This window comes from Carettochelys insculpta, chromosome 2, assembly GCF_033958435.1.
Source record: "Carettochelys insculpta isolate YL-2023 chromosome 2, ASM3395843v1, whole genome shotgun sequence".
Taxonomy (NCBI): domain Eukaryota; kingdom Metazoa; phylum Chordata; order Testudines; family Carettochelyidae; genus Carettochelys; species Carettochelys insculpta.
Window position 1 is genome coordinate 164,278,524 of NC_134138.1, and position 23,829 is coordinate 164,302,352.

A 23,829-nucleotide genomic window follows, 5' to 3' on the forward strand; every position below is an offset into this window, starting at 1 on the left:
GCTTGTGACTACAGACTACAGATAAACATGGTTACCATTCTAACAGCAGCATTTTACAGTAATTAACATTTTGCCTGCAAGTTAACATTTTTGTCTATCAACCACCAGGAATGCTAGCCACTAACCACCCACTTACCAAGGAATCCACATTGTAGATAAAGAAAAAGAGTTAGGAGCAGAATTAATCCTTTCAATGCAGGTACAATAGATACCTTTTGCAGAGATCAAACTTCTCAAGACAATTGCCCTAACGGCTTTTCATCCAATTTAAGATGCCAAAATTTGGAATAATACCAAGCATTTCCTACTTGGTCCTAAAAATGCCTCATACTGTTTTCAATTTGAAGTTCAATCAATTATAATTGTAATGGCTTCTTCATTATCCTGCTAGGACTTTAAACTATTAACTTTCAAACCTGTGGTACTTTTAAATGTCACCGACATTTAATTGCAGTTCCATTTCTTCTTTCTTATATTCTCTGCCAACAAAGTAGCTAGTAGCTTTGCTACAGCCACAAAAGTTAATCTGTCCACAGATGGGTATTGTTGCTTAACAAGAGACAGATTGTTTTAAATTATATTTTCAATTACTTTAGGCTCTAAAAGGGAAAACACCTGATTAATGTGGTTACATATGTTTGTTCAAATAATTCCAGCACCTCTTTTGGGAAGAGAAGATGATGACTTACACAGTCTGGAAAGATAATGTAAGAACATACCATGTAGTTCCCCAGAGGTAAAATGTACTAAATCATTCTGGAGCAAATTAAAGTAGCAGCAAAAAGGATGAAAAGGTTATAACATTAAGAATTTCTAGTTCTTTAGCCAAAATTGCCTACACATGCTTTGCACTCCACATTAAAAATGAACATTAGAATCTTAGGTACATCATCTTATTGACCAAACAGGAATGGATGCACTTTATTTTCTGTGGAAAAGAGTAAAAACAGTACTAAACTTGCAGTATTGTAGAACCTCAGAGTTATCAACACCAGTTATGACCTCTTTGGCCAACCACATACCTCATTTGGAACTGAAAGTATGCAATCAGGTAGTAGCGAAGCCAAAACAAAACAAATAAAAAACCAACAAATAAAGCAAATACACAGTAGTATTTTAAATGTAAACAATTACATACAATTGAAAAACGATCTAACTCGTTCTGTGCTTGTTTCATTTAATTAAGATGGTTAAAAACAACATTATTGTTCTGCATAGTAAAGACTCAGAGCAAAAGTTCTAAAATGTTGAAAGAATGACCATTATGTTTTGTTAACAGTTATGAACAACCTCCATTCCCAAAGTGTTTGTAACACTAATGTTCTACTGTACTTTCTGAAAATACACACTGGTGTTTTTAGTTGCCATGTAAAATTACCTCTATCCCCTAAAACAAATGTAATGTTCTAGTTAAGAAGTTCCCAAACTGTGCTTCCCGACCCTATTTTCACTTGGTTGGCGATCTGTCAAGAGAGCAGTAATGGGTCACCTGGGGCTGGCGGTTCTATTTCCAATTCATAAATTTCTCTGATAACTATACATGTATTAAGCTACATAATTCTACTTGTTCCTGAAGGCTGGAAAAAAGCAAGACGTAACTGCCAAACAGATGACATGACAAAGATAGATAACATGTGCCACATACTCATGATTGGCACAGGATGTGGGACACAAGTCAATTTCTCTAGTAAGATCTGGTCTGTGCTCCAAAAAAAATAGAATCCTTATATTATAGTGTTGTCTAATTAAAATGAAACTTTGCAATCTGCAGGCTGCAGCAGAAACCACACAGAATTCATACCAAATTGGAATTGATAATCTTTCAATTCATTATAAAAGTTTGTGAAATATACTCAAGCATCTTCCCAAAATAAAAAAAATCAAATGCAATGACATTTTTACTCCCATATTTGATTTATATGATATATCTTGTACTAATCATAAAAAAGACATTTCAGCTACCTGCATTTCAGCTACCTGGTACAATAGGGTCTACAGATATTGGAAAAAATTAGTTTTGCTACAGAGGCATACACTGAGAAACAACATGAGGGTCTACTTACAGATGATCCTGGAGTAATCCTTGAAACCACTAGAGGCATTTTTTGATCAACACCACCCTACAAGATGTTAAATCAACAGTGACTAAAAATACACCATTACAATGAATGTAAGCAATACATGACACAACATATATTCATTTGTTTCCATAAGACTATAAAATTTATGCCTTGTACTTAGCTGCCATGTGTTTGCCTCTACAAAGTGCTCAGTACTCATGTTTAAGTGTTATGCTGAACTGGGACTAGAGAACTCAACATGTTGAAGGTTCAAACAGTAAGTCTCAAATCAACAGCACTTCTTTCTTCACTGTTATATTTTACAAGACACAGAAGTCTAAGACATAAAACATGTCTTCTTCATGACTCATGAATTAAACAGATGTTCTAGTAATGCCCATGAATAACTGACAGAGACCAGATGCTAGAACTGGAGCTTAGCTCTCATTTTCAGTATAGCCACCTTACAGCATTCAGGCAGTGTAACAGGGCCTTAAAATGGACAATAATCAAATTACAAAAGCTGCTGCCACGCCTCTTTCCCCAATTCCTCCATTTACTATTTTTCACCTTTGCAATAACTGGTTCTCCACTGCTGCACCCATACCATTAACAAATTTTGTTCATTGCAAAACAAGAAGGGCCTAATTTTCCAAAAATGAGCACCTGAAATTAGGCTCCACAGTTCACTTATAGGCCTCTGGAAAAAAAAAAAAAAAAGATCCTTTTTTCAAATATGTTGGACATACAGCAACCTCTACTAAAGATGAAAGAAGCACGTTAGCCAATGAGACTTATTTTGGTGCCTATGTAGGCAACTTAGGAATTTAAGCTTAGGCACTGTTTCTGAAAAAAATCTTGGCTGGCATTTGTAAGACTTTAAAAAGAAAAATCCTTGTGGGACAGCAAAGGATCATCACATCCTTTAATCTCTTACTTTTGATAAAAACATGCACATTAAATATGGAAAACAATATTGATTTAATCAGTTAAGACACTAGTTAGCTACATTTCATGTTCATGAGATGTTAAGGCTCCCATTTTACCTTCAGATTAAATCCAAATTTCCCATCTTCATCTGGAGTGATTCGCACCAAAAGCAAATCTCCATCAATTACTTCATTCTGCAACACATTCAAAAGCATCTTCTAGCTTGTCTATTTCTTAACACAAAATAATGACAACACAGAACATAACATTTCCCATGCATATTAACTTATATTAGAAAAAGAAAAACTTAAACACGTAAAAATGAAGAGGAGGTAGCACTATACAGTTTGCAAAAATAGCTTGTGTTTTCTATTTATTATACTAGAAGTGGCAGAGACTACCATAGTTAATGATGCATAATGGTTTTGACCATAAGCCTGTCGCTCATAATTTTCAGAAACTGGCATGTCCTCAATACCTGAGCCATGCCAAAGAGGGCTTCTTAAGTTTCAGACAAAACGGGGCATTTTTGATTTCCAGGAAAATGAGGGGAAAAAAATCCATTAAAAAGTGTACTTGAAATCTTTTTGAAGAGTCAAACAAGGCAGTGTCTCTGAAGCTTGAGAAATAAAACTGGCATTGAAAATATTTTCATTGAGAGGTCCAACTGTGATCAGAGTGCAGCCTCCATCAGGAACATCTAGTCCCAACTTTTAAGGTCTAAGGGCAAAACTGTTTTCAAATTCTGCACCATACACCTCAGAGAATGTAAACCCCAAGGATGGAGGCATACCCCGGTGCTGGGAAGGCAATGGTGAAAGGAAATGCATGAACTACTACTACCACGATCACTATTAAATAGTATATACAAACACTGAAGGCTGACAATGCTAAAAAAGCACGTGAAGGCAAGAACAATGGGGTGCTCCAGCTAGCTGTCAGTAGCAGTAAGGAGGAAATGGGGAGGTGGGAAGTCCGCAGGTCTCCATATTGAGCATCATGAATGTGTGACTCTAGAACGTGCCCAATGGATGCTGCTAGGAGAAAAATCCTCCAGCTGCCATGCACGTGTGCACAAACCTAACCGGAACTGCCCTGAACAAGCAGTCGAAGAAGTATTTACGAAACGTCATCTTTTCAATTCATAACAGAAACTACCAGCAGGAAAAGAAAATCCCATCCTTTGATTGTTTTCCTCCTCCTCTCTTACCCACATTAACATTTCATTCCTTCACCCCAAGAAATGTGATTTTATCCACCACCCAGAACATTTCATTGCAATTATCCCCCCTTTGCTCCCAAACCATTTGAATTTATTCCTCTCCCAGTAACATTTGGCTCACCACACAAAGGAGCTTAGTTTTATGTATTCCTCCCTCCACCTCTGAACTCCTTGCCATACCCTAAGCATTTTTACCCTACCACACATCCCTCCCACACCCCACTTCACATAAATGATTTATTTTGGAAGTCCCCTGAATAGGATGAAAAGTGGTGGGAGGAACATGCAAGAAAACAGGAGGGGAAGGTTGTTAGACTCCTGGAGGATTTGTGAGGCTGGAGATAGAGGAACAATAAGGTGGCTATGGGGACAGATGTGGTGCTTAGGAATAGTCAACACAACACTGGGGATGGTGATAATCAGGGAGAAGAGGGGCCCTGGACAGCAGTCTTATCTGGAGGGGATGGAGAAAAGGTGTTAGAGAGTGGTAGGTAGCTGTTGCCTGCTGTTATGATGAGGGACAGGGCTGCCTATTGGAATATATAACAGCTCTCACTGGCCTTTTTCCCCCCCTCCAGATATAGAGGACTGGGCAAAAGGCAGATTAGGGGTTTTCTCTGAAGGTGGATTTGAAAATGTGAAGCCTATGGAAAACATAGCCCAGACTTACTTTTACTAGTACATGCCAATAAACACGCACATACTGTGACAGTCAAGTTAACAGTGTTGGAGCAACCTTATGAATGCTTTATCTTACAGATTAGATGCACTTTTACAGTGTTTCTTCTCAATTTTCATTTAACTCAGCCTCATTAAACAACGTACCTTATCACAGTAGTACTGACTGGAATCTTCTGTTAAGCTGCCTTTTGTAATGTTGTCATATGTTTCTAAAAACTGTTTGTCCACCCCATCCAATTGATAAGAGCCTGAAAAGTTACCAACTCCATTGGGAAATTGGGACAAGGCAACGGGTGAGGTACGAGTCAGACAGTTCTGTGTTGGATTATTTTCCAACACATTCCTTCATAAAAAGAAAGAGATAAAATACATTGAGGTACTGATATCCATGAGTTTAAACTCAACATACAATAGAGATTACAAAGCATGTAATGTGAACATATTATAGCAGAGAGTTAAAGTTGAGTGCCACTTCTATTTAACAGTAGACTATTCTAAGTGCTGTAAAATCCATGGTTTTACTTGGCTTATCTTCAAATTTGCCATGCCTCATGGGGGTGAGGACAGCTGGTCCAAATTTTGGCTCATTTGAACAAGGTATTCATGATCTATGAACTATCCTTAATAAACCAGTTTGTTTACAAAAGCATTTTTTTTCTGCATACAGCGGGGGCTCAAACTACACCTCCAATCCTCCTGAAACTGATCTCAGCTATCTGACATTACCTTAGCTGCGGGGGAAGCAATACTGAAAATCCTGGAAGAGTTATTAAGGGTAAAGTTCATAGAGGTTTCATCTCTGTTTCACATCCAGAACTTCTATTTCTGCTCCGCCCTTAAAACTGAGGAAAGGTTGGGAGTTGGGAATGAGCATATCAATAAAGTGGTACATGACACAGTGTTGAGATAGTAGTTGGAATGTTTACATCTCATTAAGATTAATGACACACTTCACTACTTTTTGAGCTTCGTGTGCTGCAGACGGATATGTGGAACTTCTTCCCTATACAGTAGGACCAGGCCTGGAGTTGTGGACTTGGCAAGGATGAAGGTGGAACCTAGTATGTGAGTGTAAGGCATTGGGGTCAGTAGAAGGCACAACAAGGTGGCCACTGGAAGGGATCGAGCAGTGTTGGACCAGAGGTGAGGGATTCTGAGCATTGGGAATGTATTTATAAATAAAGAGTTGTTTGAGAAGTGCATGAAAGAGCGGGATGAGAAGAAAAGCCGTGCGGTAGGGAATACTGGGGGTTTGAACACTGTCCCTCAAAACCCCCTCATTTATTCTCCCCTTGCTATGTTTATCTTCAAAAAAATGTACCCCACGGACTCCAAGCTAGTCCGTGCATGCTTCCTGTATTTTCTCCTGGGCTCCATAGCTTGTGGGTCCCACTCCAACACACATCTCCTCCTATGGAAAAAGGTTGAAGGAGGAGAACTAGGCTGTGACATGGGCAGAGAGTAAGAAGACAAGGAGGTGATGCAGGGGTAGAGAAGTGACTAACATCCAGTCAATGCATTCTATAGCCAAGGCAATCATCGACAAGGTGCCAGAGCAGTAAAACAAAAAAAAAAAAGGGGGGAGGTGGGGGCTAGGCTATAAAACAAAAAATACCAAGCAACTGTTCTTTTAAAAACAAAAGGAAAATAAATTCACCAAAACTTCTTTAATGCAGTTATTGTAAGCCAGCAGTGCCTTTTGCCCTGCTAGAATATGTTGAATTCAACTATACTCAAACTTCTGAAAACCAGGACAAGAAGAGCTAAAGCAACAAAAACAACTCACTGAAAATCAAGACAAAAAGTTGAATACACATCATCCCCACAATGCAACCTTCAGTCTGTTCCCTGGGGCTTGGAACCAGCCATTGGAAAGTAGACATGAGGAAGTTCTAGGAGAACGTACCGTTTGTGATAGTGTGCAAAAAATCTGAATTCCAGCCTTTATCTACATGCACTCCAACTACCCCATGTCTTGTATTAAACAATGAAGGATTAGTTACAGCAGATTTTCAGACCTGTTTCATTAAGAGCACTGCATGTTTACTTTGAAAGATCAGGTATTCCTCATTTCAGCACTGTATTCTGGAGGCTGAACCAGTTGAGCTGCACAGAGAGATTTTGTCAGCAATCTGATGACATACATGACTGTGGTCTGTGTGAATTAGTGAGACAATATCTCTTCTCTGAGCCAGGGGGAGGGGGTGGTAATAGTAATCCATGCGTTTTTTGGTTTTTGGGGGGTTTATTTATATAAAAAAAGTGTCGGAACTTGGCCAGATCCCTTCCCTCTAACAGTCCCATGCCTAGGGCTACTGAGGAGCCAGTACTCAATATTGGCAAGTACCACACAAAAAAAGGCACTAATAATAATCCAAAAGTCTGACATGGTTTGTGTGGAGTAAGCTCTATGCTTGATTGTAGGCCAGGTCTAAGTAGCCCTGTTCTAGACTTGAGTTTTGCCTTAGCAAAACAAGATTTTAGACTTCATCCTACAGTTCTCAGATGCTATGTTCCCAAAGCACAGTGCAGTATCTATAAGGATAAAGTACTAATATGTGTATTATTTTGACTTGTGGGATCACTGGAAAAGGACAGAACTACAGTTGTGTTGAGGGGTGGGGTATGGCAAGTTTGTATTTTCTGGTTCTTAGATGTTTAAGTTTCCTAGTTTTCAGAAGTTGGAGTGTAGCTGAACTAAAGATTTTGGAAAGGCACAAACCACAACTGTGCATCCTTAATTCTGTGGTTAACAAAGTTGGAGCATTTAATTTTATTAATTGCATCAGCAATGTGAATGGCGTATTTTTATAACAACTTCAGAAAATTTAGTTCAAGAAATATAATTATATTTTCAGCCTTGAGTAGTCAATGTTGTTCATGGGAATACTTTGCTATACCCTGAAAATCTTTCAAAATAGTAAACTATAAAAACATTCACATCATGTAAGATACGAATGGCACCTTCAACATTTTATTTTCTCTAGTAAAAGACAGTTACTGTTCCATAACTGGTGTTCAAGATGTATTGTTTATGTTCATGCTACATTAGATGAGTACGCATGCCATATGCACTGGTGTTGGAAGCTTTCCCCTCAGCAGTGTCCCTAAGGGAGTGGCACCTCTATAGTGTGGTATAAGCGGTGCTGCACACTCCCTCAACTCCCTGTCCCTTCTTATCAGGAAATGAGCATGAACAACGTCTTGAAGAACACCAGTTACAGAACAGGTAACCGTTTTTCCCTCTTCAAGTGACTCCTCATGTCCATTCCACATTAGTAAATCCAAGCAGTACTCATGGAGGCAAGTACGAGTTCACGGCTGTACGGACTTCAGAGCAGCTCTGCCAAACCCAGTGTTGCCTCTGTCTTGCTGAGTGATGATGTAATGAAACAAACATGTGGCCCAAGGACCACAACATTGTTCTATAGATGTCCTGGATTGGTGCTCACACCAGGAAGGCTGCTTAAGATACCTGAGCCCTGACTGAGTGGGTCTGAATGACTGGGGTGAAGGGATCTTTTTCAACTTGTAGCAGGTCCGTATGCACAAGGTAGCCTCCATATGCACAAGGTGATCCAGCTGGAAAACCAGTGCATGGAAATCGGCAGGCCTTTCATTCTATCGGCTGCAGTGACAAACAGCTGGACGTCCATAGCACTTCTGCTGTCTTGTGATAACTGGGGCAGAAAACAGGCAGGAATATGTCCTCGTTCACATGGAAGGAGGAAGCGAACTTTGGCGGGAAGACTGAGCAGAGCCAAAACTGGACTTTGTCACTGCAGAAGATACTGTATGGAAGTTCTGAAGTCAGAGCCCTGATAGCCGAGACATGCCTTGCCAATGTCATCACACCCAGGAATGCAATTTTCTAGGCCAGGTAGGAAATGGAGCAGGATCTGCACAGTTCAAAGGGAAGCCCAGAGATGTAGTGGGTTGAGGTCCCACTGCAAAACAGCATCTTGCACCTGCGGATAATGTACCTCAGGGCTCTACAGGAAATCTCACCATCATGTCAAGAGAGATCATCATCTGTCGCTGAATTAGATCAAGAAAAGTGGAAATGGCTGTAAGACACATTCTTATGGAGGAATATACAAATACCTGGTTCCCAGCAGCAGCAAGAAGTTTAGAAAGGGCTGCACTAGAGGGTGCTTAGGAGAGATACCCCACTCTGACGCCCAGTGGGAGAACCTTATTCGCTTTGTTGGTAGGTCAGTCTTGTAGATGGCTTTCTGCTTCCCAGCAGGACCTCCAGGATTTCTTCCAACCACACAGCAACAGAGTTCATGCTGAGAGGCGCAAGAATGCAAGGCTGGAGTGCAGGAGCTGACCAGGGTCCTTCAAAAACAAGTCTGGGCAGTTGGGAAGGGGCCAGAGAGGTCATGTCTACATGTCAGAGCTATTTCAGAATATCGAAATAGCTACTCCATGTCTTTGAAATGCGGCAGTTATTTCAAAATATTTTTCCAAAATAAGAGGCATTCTATTTTAGCATCCCTGTACTCCTTGTTGCAGGATGGCTGTTTACACAATGCCAAATGCTGAAATAGTCTATTTTGAAATAAACTTAAAATAAGATGCACAATTTGTGTAACGCTGGAGGTTACAATGCCATGTTCATAAGCATCCTAACCAGTGCTGCCAAAGCCCCATTGGAGCAATCATGATCACCTGAGTCTTCTCCCATTTGATCTGAACTAGTACCTGGCTGACTGGAAGGATAGGCAGGAATGTACACAGCAAACTCTGATCAGATGACAATCATGCTGCACCGGGCGCAGGTGAACTCATAATGACCTTGTCTGGGGAAGACAAGACAAATGCTGGTGCTGAAAGTTCTGCCCTTCCTCCTGTGTGATCTCTGGGGCCTGCTGAGATGAGGCTGGGTCCTTCTCATGGGCTCGTACCTGCTTAGGGGGGTGAGCTTTCCAGATTGCTTTTCTGTGAAGGTTGGGTGAACCCCACAGGTTCCAGGGAAACCAGGGCCGCAGCCACTGTCCGATGCTGCCCTCTGGAGAGGGCAGCATCATGGGTGAAGGCATTGCCATCAGTGTCAGGACTTGTCCCAGCAACAGGGAACTTTTTTCAGTAACAACCTCTGAGGCCTCACACTCACCGCTTAGTGACTGAGAAGAGAAGGGCCTCCAATAGCTCTTTGCCTGCTACAGGTTCCACAGGGATCTGTCTAAGGCAAGTACCTGTTTCAGGGCCCTGGAGAGGGCTGTGGGCCAGTGGACTGGTGACAAGAACACAGCAATTGACACTTACTGACACTTGTTTGATGCAAAGACTCAGAATGCAATTGGGTACTGGTGCGGAGTTCGAAAGTCTGAGGATCTGCATCACCAGGAAGATGGATGAGATAGAAGCCTGTTCTACAATAATCCAGATGGACAATGCTGATCATCTGAGCAGTCCAAGGAGTGGTGCTGAGGTCTCAGGTAATCTGGGGAACAGCCATGGTGCCCAAAGTAAGATGCAAAAGCTTCAACCTGCCCAGGATAAGGCTCAGGCAAGTGTCACCCTGAATACTGCCCTCCCTTTTGCCCATAGTCAGGAGGACTGTGAAGTCCACCTCCACTGTCCAAGGCTTGAAGGTGCCAAACTAGGGAGCACTGGCAGGATGGTGCCTTGGGTGGGGACTGCGGTTGCTGGGATGGAGAAACCTGGAAGGGGCCCAACATGGGCTTACCCCTAGACTGTATTAGTGCCTGAGTGGGTGCTGTCAGCCCTTGCAAGACCAAATCAGCCTGCACTGCCCAAAAGGCCTCTAGCGTAGGCTTCTTCTACTTTGCTGATGAAAAGGCCTCTGCCATAGGCCTTTATTGCTACTTGGTGTTGCTGGAGCTGGATGGGGAGGGCTGGACGGCTCTGCCTGAATCAGTCAGGGAACTAGAGAGAGGTGAGCGCTACACAGTATGGGTCTTGGCTCTCCTCCTGATTTTCTCTTGCCCTTATGGAAGGTCAGGGAGTGTCCCTTTGCCAGTGTTCATCTTCCAGACTGGAGATGGTGATGGTGAATGGTGCCGTCCTGGCACCAGTGGAACACTCCACACCGAAGTTACAGCACTTCAGGTTGAGTTCAACCTGGTCTCTGGTATTGAGGTCGGCGCTGACTCCATTAAAGCGAGGTGAGTCGAATATCAATTTCCTTCTTTGTTCAAGGCTTGAACAATTTGCAAATACAGCACTTCTCGCTAATTTGCTCCTCATCTAAATACATCAGGTAGCTGTTAAACAGGTCACTAGCAGACAGAGGATGATTGCACCCTAGACATAGTTTGAAGACCGGGGGACCAGGGCATGCCCAGAATACTATGAACTACAAACTAATAACCAAGAAAACTACAGAGAAAACTTTATACCCTAAGCATAGAAACAGCAAAAACTGAATGAAGTACAGCAATTCTGTTGTACCTTGACTGGTGACAAAAAGGAACAGGGGGTGAAGGGAATGCATGGCGATCTTTATACCATGCCATAGAGGTGCCACTCCAGCGGTCAGGAGAGCTGCTTCCCTGTAGGTATTGAGAGAAAAACCTTGGGCACCAGAACATATGACAAGCACACGCCTAATGAAGAATGGACATGAGCAACCACTCAAAGAAGAATTACTGTTATTAATGTTGTATACCTCAAAATATTTATGATGCACACACAAATTTATAATATGAAGCTACCGAAGTTACACATGAAAGTGGATCACACTATCAATCTTTGAGGAATACAGAACATTTTCACTTTTTATTTGTAACACCCATGCACAGTCCATAATGATTCCACAGTGCAGGAAAAGTTACACAGTACAAGGCATGTGATTTCCAAACTGATTAACAATGCTTTGTGGTTCTTTATTTAAAAAAAAAAAAAGTTACCAGATAAATCACCACCAGCTTTCAGCATAATTAAACTTTTACTTTGTATTCTACAGAGCAATTTAAAGTAGTGACTTTATTTTTTTTGTCCAAATTCTGACATTTAGATGCTTACTGGCATGTCAGAATTCAACTTATACCTAAACATTACTCTGAAGATTTTTTTAAAGATCTCCATAAAATGACATTTGTCTAACCTGTTAAATAGAAAGGCTTCAAAGATTTCATTGAGACAGAATTTTAGTTCATATCAGAAATCTCCATTTTCAATAGTAGAATTTTTTATGCTTATAAGAAAACTCACTTTGGTGATTCTTGTTCAGATGACCTGTCAAAAACAATAAGCAAACATAAGATAAATATCTTCAAGGTAATTGGAACGAAGTACATGACAGTTATAATCTAAAAAATAATTTCAAAATCTGAGTGCTGTATTCATAGGAACTGAAGAACTTAATTCTACACAGGAAATAGAACCTGAACCCAAGATAATTAATTTTGTGATCAGACAAGAAATATTAAAACTAATCCAAGCATTTCATTACTAGCATAAAGCCAGCTAACAAAATCATTTATCTACAATCAAAAACCACACTGGTGCACAGGTGTGTCAGGATTTTGATTAAGTAAAATACTCCCCACCACTCAAGACAGAGCTCTTTGTTATGGCCCAATAAGACGATAGAAGGCACGGCTGATGCTCTCCAAAAACCACATGCTGAAGACATAAATAAAAGTGGTACAGTCTTTGCAGTTAGCAGACCTGCAATGTCTCTTACACTTGTCCCCACAAAGCAAGGCAGAACAGCTGCTTAACACATAAAACCTGAAGACAGAAGCAAAACTGCATTCACTTGTGTGTGACAGAGTACACAGAGCAAAGGCAAGTTAACAGTCATCCATTACAGAGCAGCTTGACCAGGAAGACTAGGAGTTTTCCAAGATTTTTCAAAATGTGGCCTGCATCTAAAGAGAGGTACGTACTGGTGGATAGCACCTCTCACATTCATGATTGCCTAAATGCCTCCTCTCTTCCCTGCAGTCATGAAACCCGTGTCAACTACAGCAACTTCTTATATGGAAAAGACTAGGAAAACATTTAGGCTACGTCTACACGTGCACCCAACTTCGAAATAGCTTATTTCGATGTTGCGACATCGAAATAGGCTATTTCGATGAATAACGTCTACACGTCCTCCAGGGCCGGCAACGTCGATGTTCAACTTCGACGTTGCTCAGCCCAACATCGAAATAGGCACAGCGAGGGAACGTCTACACGCCAAAGTAGCACACATCGAAATAAGGGAGCCAGGCACAGCTGCAGACAGGGTCACGGGGCGGACTCAACAGCAAGTCGCTCCCTTAAAGGGCCCCTCCCACACACACTTTCATTAAACAGTGCAAGATACACAGAGCCAACAACTAGTTGCAGACCCTGTATATGCAGCACGGACCCCCAGCTGCAGCAGCAGCAGCCAGAAGCCCTGGGCTAAGGGCTGCTGCCCACGGTGACCACAGAGCCTCGCAAGGGCTGGAGAGAGAGTATCTCTCAACCCCCCAGCTGATGGCCGCCATGGAGGACCCCGCTATTTCGATGTTGCGGGACGCGGATCGTCTACACGTCCCTACTTCGATGTTGAACGTCGAAGTAGGGCGCTATTCCCATCCGCTCATGGGGTTAGCGACTTCGACGTCTCGCCGCCTAACGTCGATTTCAACTTCGAAATAGCGCCCAACACGTGTAGACGTGACGGGCGCTATTTCGAAGTTACTGCCGCTACTTCGAAGTAGCGTGCACGTGTAGACGCAGCCTTAGAGTGCGTCTACACTAGCCGGCTACTTTGAAGTAGCTGGCACAACGTCGAAATAGCATGCATCGCATCTACAAGTGCCGTGTGCTATTTCGACGTTGAAATCAACGTTAGGCGGTTAGACGTCAAAATCACTGTTCCCATCCAAAGATGAGAATAGCGTCCTACTTCAACGTTGAACATCGAAGTAGGGCATATATAGACAATCCGCGTCTTCCTACTTCGAAATAGCGGGGTCCTCCATGGCGGTCATCAGCTGAGGGGTTGAGAGATGCTCTGTCTAGCCCCTGTGGGGCTCTATGGTCACCGCATGCAGCAGCCCTTAGCTTAGGGCTTCTGGCTGCTGCTGCTGCAGCTGGGGGTCCATGCTGCATGCACAGGGTCTGCAACCAGTTGTCGGCTCTGTGGATCTCGTGCTGTGCAGGGCAAATGTGGCTGGGAGGGGCCCTTCAAGGGAGCGGCTTGGGGCTTTGCTGGCCCCTTATTTCGACAGGAAGCACTTGTGTGTGTGGACGCTCCGCATTTCCTTCCGGGGCGGCTCCTTTCAATGTTCCCCATTGCTACTTTGACGCTGAATGTTGATGGCACCAGCCCTGGAGGACGTGCAGATGATATGCATCGAAGTAGCCTATTTTGATGTCCTTACTTCGAAATAGGCTACTTCGACATAGTGTGCTAGTGCAGATGTAGCCTTAATGTATTTTTGGCTTCTTTCAATGTGACAGAGAAACTGAAAACGTGGCAGACAGCCAGCCCTATATGACCAGGCAGCTCTCTGTGTACCTTCAACTGCTCCACAGATCCCTGGCAGTACACGGTGCACAGTTTATGACCCAACAGGACTTTACCTGGCAAGGCCAACAGCCCTATCCAACCTGAAGATTCTGATTTCCAACCTTAACAGAAGTTTGGAAGAAGATTGGAAAAAAGATCTGGAAGAAATACTCTAGAGGATACACTGCCTACTTCAGAAAGTGAGGACAAAGATTTCCTACTGACAGTTTCCCACCACGTTTTGGTCTTTCAGGGAATAGATGTTTTATACGCTGTTTCCCATGTGTGCACCATTTTGAACACAGGCTGCAGATTTCTGTTTCCTCAGCAAATGAGGAGCAGCCAATCCTTAAACAAGGGGTGGAATACATCTAGCTATTGAGATCTCCAGGCTGTTTGCTAATGGGTTGTGAAGTGTTGAAAGGACAGATGTTGCCACTCTTCTCAAGCTCAGGGGAGTCCAGGTGACATGTAGTACATACTGTAGCCACACTATAGAGAGAAAGAAAACATCTCGGAGAAAACGAGAGGGGAATGTGCCTGTGTGCACACTGAAGTATAAAGGATGTTATTTTGAAACTTACTCTTTTAACACATGTGATAGAAAAGGTGCAGAACTCAGTTTAAGAAACAATAGGTTTTGTTTAAAGATTATGAAGTTTTCCAAATAGCATATACCACATTTTATAAAATTTTTACTGTGTAATTAAATGCTTTAGTAAGTTAGTGTACGGTATTCGTCCTTTAATGTACAGACTGGAAAGTCTTAACACCTGCTACCAGCATCCACAAGAGCTGTAAGGTTTTGCATTCTGTGTAATGCTTTCAGAAAAGTCATGACGAGACAGAACTCTAATCTGTGCTTCAGCGAACAGTTAAACTGAGGTGCAGGGAGAAGGGGAGTTTATCAGAGTTACACATACTATTGTTTTACCAAGTCACATGTGTTGCACTACAATGCTACAGCATCTATGAGTCTTGTCATAGATTTTGGTTACGGGTTAACAGAAAACTAACACCAAGGAATTAACTTCACACCACCACTGGGAAAAGCATTAGTAGACATCCCACCCCGCCCCATGGTCATATTCTAGAGCCGGGGTGGAAATAAGCTGTCTGTGGGCCAGACAGTTTGGGAAGGTGAGAACCTGGTGAGCTGCCAGGCACTTTATGTACCTGTGCATCTGCAGGGATACCTCCTTGCAGCTTCCACTGGATGCAGTTCACACTCTCAGTCAATGAAAGATGAAACTATGTGCTATTCAGTCTCTGTTCTAACAGAATAATCATTCTGCCTTTGATTTACTTTAAACGTATAGACATTAACTATTCACTATAGCTTATGTGGGTACTGTACAGGACGAAAAAAATTTGAGATCCTCCCCATAACCAAGTAATATTTATCCAAGTATTCTAGATCCTAATCCTCTCTCTCACCTCTGGCACAAGCCAAGAAAAACAGGTAAACTCTTCATTGTGATTGGAAAGTCACTGAATTCAGGCTCTGGAAGATGAAGAGGGAAGTGCATTTTTCTACCCCCTCTTTTTTTAGAGGGGTGGGAGCCACAACTGCCTACTCCATACAATATTTGGCTTAAAAAGCTATATTATGACAGGATGAATGCTTGCTTCATGAAAGCTATTACAGCATATACCAGTAACACTTGCAGACAGTAGCTTGCCTCTATTTCAAATTTTCCTTCATAGCCCTTCAGTATTCTCAATTTAGTTTTTGAATAGCTAAAAGTCTGACTGTATACATCAGTTTGAGGAGGGAGAGAAGGGCTTTTTGTAACTCATTTTCTGTCAAAGCTAAAAAGAGAAGTTACTCACCTGTAGTAACGATGGTTCTTTGAGATGTGTCCCCGTGGGTGCTCCACAATAGGTGTCGGGCTCTCCCGGCGCCGCAGATCAGAAATCTTCTAGCAGTTTCTATTGGATCGCGCATGCGCCGACGCGCGCCGCTCCCTTGCGCGCCCCCGGCCATGTGCGCGATCCAGTCCCCACCAGTTCCTTGACCAACCGCCTCGGATGCTGAAAAACATCAGACAGAGATTCTGAAGCGGGGAAGATGGGCGGGTGGTGGAGCACCCACGGGGACACATCTCAAAGAACCATCGTTACTACAGGTGAGTAACTTCTCTTTCTTCTTCGAGTGGTCCCCGTGGGTGCTCCACAATAGGTGACTACCCAGCAGTAACCCAAGTAAGGAGGTGGGTAAGCGATTCATGTGCAGCTTGCCCCCAAGAGGACTGCTGTCGACAGACAGGTATCCTCCTCGAATACCCGATGTAGGGCATAATGCTTGGCGATGGTGCCGTAGGATGACCAGGTCGCCGCTCTACACATGTCTTAATGCAATGCCCTTGAAGAAGGCTGTTGACGCTGCCACCGCCCTGGTGGACTGAGCCCTAGGCGGGGCCAGCAAAGGGGTCTTTCGAAGCTCATAGAACATTTTTATACAGCACACGATGTGCTTTGAAATTCTCTGTGAAGAGAGGCCTTCCCCTTTTGACCTCGGAGCGAAAGACACTAGAAGCCTGTCCGTTTTCCGGAAGGACTTAGTTCTGTCTACGTAGAAGGCCAACGCCCTTCTCACATCTAGGAGATGCAGGCACGCCTCCTTGCTGGAGCTGTGAGGCTTCAGGTAAAACGAGGGTAAAACTATTGGTTCGTTGAGATGGAACTCCGAAGAAACTTTTGGAACGAAGGCTGGGTGTAACCGTAAGGTTACCGCCCCCTTTGAGAATACTGTGCAGGGTGGCGTTGCCATCACTGGTGCGAGCTCGCTCACCCTGCGGGCTGACGTAATCGCAAGGAGGAAGGCTGTTTTCATTGTAAGGAGTCGGAGTGGTACCGTGGCTAATGGCTCGAAGGATGGTCCCGATAGCGAGCTGAGCACCAAGTCCAAACTCCATGACGGTGGAAGCGGTTTTCGAGGAGGGTACAGGTTTACCAGCCCCTTCAAGAACCTTGTGACGATAGGGTGGGCGAATACAGTGGGCCCTTCCTCTGTATGCCGAAAAGCTGATATAGCAGCGAGGTGGACCTTTAGCGAGGATAGAGAAAGCCCGTCTCGTTTGAGGTCCAATAGGTATTCTAGGATTACGGTTATAGGAACATCAAAGGGAGCTAACTGCTTGGCAGAACACCAGGCTGTAAACTGAGTCCATTTCTGTTCATAAGTCCTCCTGGTGGAGGTCCTTCGGCTACACTCCAGGACTTGTTGTACTCCCTCCGTACACGTGCTCTCTAAGGTGCTGAGCCATGGATTAACCATGCTTGTAGACGCAGACTCTGAGGGTGCGGGTGCACTATGGACCCCTGAGCCTGCGTGAGTAAGTCCGGCGCCACCGGTAGGGGAAGTGGTGGGCGATCCGACATGCACAGAAGCAAGGGAAACCACTGCTGTCGGTCCCAAGTTGGGACTATGAGTATCATGCGAGCTCTCTCCCTTCTGGCTTTCTGCAGAACCTTGTGGATAAGCGTTGTGGGGGGAAACACGTAAAGTAGAAGGCCCTTCCATGAAATCATGAATGCGTCCCCCAGGGACCCCCGCCCTATTCCTGCTCTGGAGCAGTACTGGGGACACTTCTTGTTGTACTGGGTGGCAAACAAATCAACTTGGGGAAACCCCCATGTACGAAATATGCGCTGTAGCAGGTCGGAGCGGATCTGCCATTCGTGCGTGAGTGCGAAGCGCCTGCTCAGCTGATCTGCCTTCACGTTGTGAGTGCCCAGCAAGTACGAGGCTTTCAACGTTATGTTGCTGGCGATGCACCAGTTCCACAATCGGACTGCTTCCGCACATAGCGCACGGGATCGTGCCCCTCCTTGTCGACTGATGTAGAACATAGTGGAGGTATTGTCGGTATTGATCCCGACTACTTTGCCATGCAGGTAATCTCGAAAATGTCTGCACACGTTGAACACTGCTCTGAGCTCCAGTATGTTTACGTGCAGTGTCTGTTCTGCAGGGGACCATAGCCCTTGCGTCACCTTGCTGCCAATGTGCGCTCCCCATCCTATGTGGGAGGTGTCGGTAGTAAGAAAAATAGAAATTTGTGGTTGGTGAAAAGGCACCCCCACTAGCAGATTCCTGGGATTTTCCCACCACGCTAGGGATCTGTGCACCTCCGTCGTGGGCGACACTACCCCGTGGACAGTGTGGGATGCCGGTTTGTAAACACTCGCCAGCCAATGCTGCAGGCTTCGCATGTGTAACCTGGCATTCTGTACCACAAACGTCGCTGCCGCCATGTGGCCCAACAGCTGTAGGCACGTTAGGACCAGCGCTGTGGGGCTGTACGTCATGACTTGCACCAGTGAGCTGATGGCGCGGAAGCAGGCGTCGGGCAGGTATACTCTTGCCGTGATAGAGTTTATGCGTGCCCCTATGAACTCTATGTCTTGTGTGGGTTCGGCCTTTGACTTTGTGAGGTTGATAACTAGGCCCAGCGAAGTAAACGTGTCCGCGGTGACACGCATCATGCGTAAGACCTCTGCCTTTGAGGCCCCTTTCAGCAGGCAGTTGTCCAGATATAGGAAAATAAACACTCCCTGTCTGTGCAGGTATGCTGATACCACTGCCAGGGTTTTGGTAAAAAATCTGGGAGCCGAGGATAGGCCGAACGGAAGAACCCTGTACTGGAAATGTTCCCTGCCGACCGTGAAGCGGAGGAAGCGTCTGTGTGCTGGGTGGATTGTTATATGAAAGTAAGCATCTTGTAAGTTGAGGGCTGCAAACCAGTCTCCATCATCCAGTGCTGTAAGTATGGAGGCAACTGTGATCATCCGAAAGCGTTGCTTGCGCAAGTAGCGGTTGAGGCCCCATAGATCCAAGATCGGCCTCCAGCCTCCTGTTTTCTTCTCTGTTAGGAAGTAGCGTGAATAAAAACCTTTCCCCTGGAATTGCTCCAGCACTCTTTCCACTGCCCCTATGAACATAATGTGATCCACCTCCTGCTTGAGCCTCACCTCGTGGGCAGCGTCTCTGAGATGAGGTGTGGTGGAAGGCTTCGTCGGTGGAAGTGACTGGAAGGGGATCATGTAACCCGTGGCTACAATCTCTAGCATCCATCTGTCCGTGGTGATCTTTGGCCATTAGGAGTGGAACGGTTTGAGGCGATGATGGAACGTGAGATGAGAGTGGCATTGAGCGATGGTGTTGATAGTGCAGCCCCCAACATACCCGTCAAACTTGTCTTTGGGCCTGCCCCGAGGGTGTATGGCTTTGTTGAGAACGTCGCCTGGGAGTTCTGTACTGCTGCTGCTGTTGATGGCGCCCTTGGTTGTAGCCTTGCTGATATTGAGCACGCTGTGGTTGGTAAGCGTAGCATCTTTGCTGAGGATAAAATTTCTTCTTCCTGTATGGGGGAGTATAAATGCCCAAGGTTCTAAGTGTGGCCCTCGAGTCCTTGCTGGAGTGGAGGACCGAGTCGGTTGAGTCCACAAACAGCTTTTATTTATCAAAGGGAAGATCCACGACCTTCGCCTGCAGGTCCCTGGGGATACCAGACGTCTGGAGCCAGGATTCCCTACGCATGACCACTGCTGTACCTGTTGAACGTGCCGCTGTGTCTGCCACGTCCAGGGCAATCTGGACTCCCGTCCGCGACGCCGCATAGCCCTCTTGGACAATCGCCTTTAACACTGGCTTCTTGTCCTCCGTGAGTGAATCCATGATGGGAGTGAGTCTAGAGTAATTGTCCAAGTTATGGTTTGACAGATGTGCCGTGTAATTTGCCACTCTCAATAATAGGGTAGAGGAAGAATATACCTTCCTGCCAAACAGCTCTAGCTTCTTAGCATCTTTATCTGATTCCCCCGATTTGTACTGAGACGCCTTCGACCTCTGCGGGGATGATTCGACCACCAAAGAATTTGGTTGTGGGTGACTAAAGAGGAACTCCATGCCCTTGGCTAGGACAAAGTACTTCTTATCCGCTCTCTTGTTTGTAGGCGGAATAGAGGCCGGAGTCTGCCATATGTTAGTGGCTGACTCCATAATGGCTTCGTCCAGTGGGACAGTGATTTTGGATGAAGCCGGGGGGGTCTCAAATTTTTCAGGAGTTTATGATGCTTCTCCTGCACCTCTGCTATTTGAATGTCCTGTGTGAAAGCTACTCCTTTTGAACAGTTCCTGGAATTGCTTAAGGTCATCTGGCGGGGGAGACATCCCCGGAGGCTATGGCCTCATCTGGGGAGGATGAGGAGGAACCACTCAGGTAAACCTCCCTCAAATCCTCTGGTTCCCACGGTCGATGATATACTTGCTCTCTGGAGGATTGTGAAGGAAGGTCCCAGGATTCTGGACCTAACTCCCCCTGCGACAACTGTGTTCCCGTCCCAGAGAGAGAGTGTACAAGGGGGTATTGAGAAGCAGGGGAGGACCTGCCCCTGGATCTAGACCTGCGGTGTCTGTGTTCAGCATGATGAGGACGAACATAGCAGCATGGGCAAGGGCCCGGTGATGGAGACCTGGACCACGATCGGAGAGTGTACCCATGATGTCTGGGAGAGCAGGACCTCCGCGACGACATAGATAGTGGTGAAGCTGGTTTGTGACAGTACTCAAGGGGATCCGTGCCCAGAAATGGTGAAGGTGGCCCAAGCCATGGCGAAATTGGTTGGAGGAACAGAGAGGAAGGTCCTAGATAAGCCAGTGGAGTCGCAGCCCACCTGTGTGGCGTGTGAATCTCGGGGGAGGGCTAGGTGATAAGGGCAGCACAGCCCTGTCTGGAGATGGACTGCGGTGCCGAGTTTTTGCTTTTGCCTTGCCCCTCCCCTGCAGGGTGGGCGCCACCCCTTCCCGTGCCGGGGATCTCAGCCCCTTGTCGGCGCTGCGCTCGGCAGAGTCAGCTGTGGTGCTGCGCGGGTAGCTTCCTCCGGCACTGGTAGGCTCCGTGTCGGGTGCCCCTGCACCACTGGCGCCGCGGGGGCCAGTGCTTGCCTTGCTGGCACTCGCGGAGCCTTGCGTGCCGTCTGTTGTGTAATCGGAGGCTCAGCCTCTGCCACGTGCGCTGCTGCGCTGCCGCTTTCACGTGCTCGCGGCTGGGGGCTCTGTGTTCCGCTCTTCCTGCCCACTGGGCCCGCCGGCAAGCATCGAGTCAGGGAGAGTTTCTTCCTCTTCTGCACCGAGGGGGTCAAAGAGGCTGCCTTCCTCTTATGCAACCCAGAGGGCCCTTCTGCGTGAGGCTTCTCCGGCGGTTCCAGCTGTAGAGCCTTATCAAACAAGAGCATTTTGAGCCTCATCTCTGTCTTTCCTGGCCCTGGCTGTAAGCTTAGCACAGTAAGAACACTTCTGGGTAACGTGTGATTCCCCCAGGCAGCGAATGCATTCACTATGCCCATGACTCACACTTCTTAAACCCCGAGGAGGCCATCGCGGTGAGTCTACTGTTAATAGGGTACTTAGCCTGTAATCAGTGCCTTTTTACCCCAAATAATCACCGGCCTGCGGGGCAGCGGACGGCTTAACTAGCCTTCTTGCCCGCCCCTCTCTCCTTCGTTCCTCTTCTTTCTGCTAGCTGATACTCTCTCTCTCTCTCTCTTTTTTTTTTTTTTTAAAATAGTGACAAAACAAACAAACTACACGTAAAAACAACTATCTTATCTGACTCTGGCTTTAGCCTGAGCGGATTCCGTCTGCAGCTGATGGCTGTTGAGAAGGAACTGGTGGGGACTGGATCGCGCACATGGCTGGGGGTGCGCAAGGGAGCGGCGCGCGTCGGCTCATGCGCGATCCAATAGAAACTGCTAGAAGAATTCCAATCTGTGGCGCTGGGCGAGCCTGACACCTATTGTGGAGCACCCGCGGGGACCACTCGAAGAAGAATGTTCTGGTTTTCACTTAATTCAATTTTAAAACAACATTAAATACTGACACCCAAATGTCACTTGGCACTTTCAGTCTCTTCTATTATCTATTGTTCTCCTAAACATTAGTTCTAAATAATTACTCAGGCATTCAGATGGAAATCAGATGTAGGACTAGGAGTGAGAACATATCACTTTAAAAAAATCCATTATATGGCCTACATATTCATCTATATAGCAACTCTATTCCAAAATCCGGAAGACTGAAGGATGGTATGCCTAAAATAGGAGTTCACAAACAGTTGCACGAGAAAAAGGTAAAGGAAAAATTGTGGTAGACAATATAGTTTTACAAGACATTCATATTTTAACGGAAAGAAATTAGTTATGTTACAGAAAGAAAAATGAATATGTATGGAGAATATGCTTCGATAAATTTGGAGGGATAGATGACCAAGTGCTGACATGGGGAAGGGATAAAAGGTTTTTTTTTTTTTTTTGGGAATGCAGGACAAAATAGATTGGTTTTGCAAATATCCCTAAACGAGTTCTTTTAAATATCCCATTCATGTCCTCTCCTACAAAGTGGCGGTCCAATGCTGTGGTCTTTTAAATGTTTGTCTACACTGTAAAACACATCATGTTTGAAAACCTATTAAGTAACATGTTCTAGCAAAAACAGTTGGTTAAAAATAACTTTGTCCTTAACTTAGACAACAGTTAATTTTTAAATAGAGACTGGTGATGGCAACATTTAATTATGGCAAGTTAGTATGTTTTTAAAACACTGCTCTTTGTCCATACTAACGTCAACATAATTTTACACCACATTAGTGAAACTGCATTAACATGTTCCCAGAGAAATGCATTGTCCCAGTTAAGATCACCTCTGTTCCATCGTGTGTTCTATACAAAAAGAATCTGAGATTTTCGTTTCTTGTGAGCAGATGTTCGTATCACAATACACGCCACTAAATATTGGGACTAACTGCCAGCTGAGTTTCAGCAGACATCACAAATTCATAACCATAGAAAGAGAATGACCGTCTTTTACAGTGTTCCTTTGAAAGTCAGGGTATGGTCACACCACAGGACAGCTTGCAAATGTACGTGGTCACTAGATATGCTACATTTTCTTTGAAAAATGAGAGGGCTTAATTCTCTAGGGCTGCCATTCAGATAGCCTTTTACAAATGCTAAATTCATAAAAATAGAGGGAAAATAATTAGTAATAGCATTAGGATACCTAAGTGCTAAAGATGCTAAACAATGCTTTATCGTATTATTTTTAAATATACATCGCTAATTTGCTTTAAAACTTTGTGTGACATAACTATAATTTCTACTTGCTTATAAATACAAAAGGAGATAGCTCTTTAGTTTTAGTTTCATGAAGTCTAAAAAGCCAATAATGCATCAGGAGAGGAAGGTGCTGCAACAAAGATGTGACCTCCAACAAAGGAGGGATCTGAATTGGCAGGATGGCAAGAGCAAGTGAGGAAGTCAAGGTACACTTTACACTTTCAAAGTGCTAAAACAATAACAAGGAAGGAGAGAAGGACATAGACAACAAGGATCTCAAGGACTTTCAGGATGGAATGATATGACCAGGCAGAGGCATGAAGGTGGTGTGTTACAACATTCTAAATGCACTG

General features: G+C 44.7%; 1 protein-coding gene across 1 annotated transcript in view; it reads right to left on the bottom strand.

The window, feature by feature from the left end:
- PTPN3 (protein tyrosine phosphatase non-receptor type 3) overlaps positions 1–23,829 on the bottom strand; it is a 224,870-nt gene that overhangs the window by 58,998 nt on the left and 142,043 nt on the right. Inside the window, exons 15-18 of the mRNA XM_074987968.1 lie at positions 12,076–12,099; positions 5,038–5,236; positions 3,107–3,184; positions 2,064–2,120 (exon numbers count right to left, since the gene is read on the bottom strand). Coding sequence (XP_074844069.1) covers positions 2,064–2,120; positions 3,107–3,184; positions 5,038–5,236; positions 12,076–12,099 — 358 coding nt within the window. The remainder of the gene's footprint in view (positions 1–2,063; positions 2,121–3,106; positions 3,185–5,037; positions 5,237–12,075; positions 12,100–23,829) is intronic.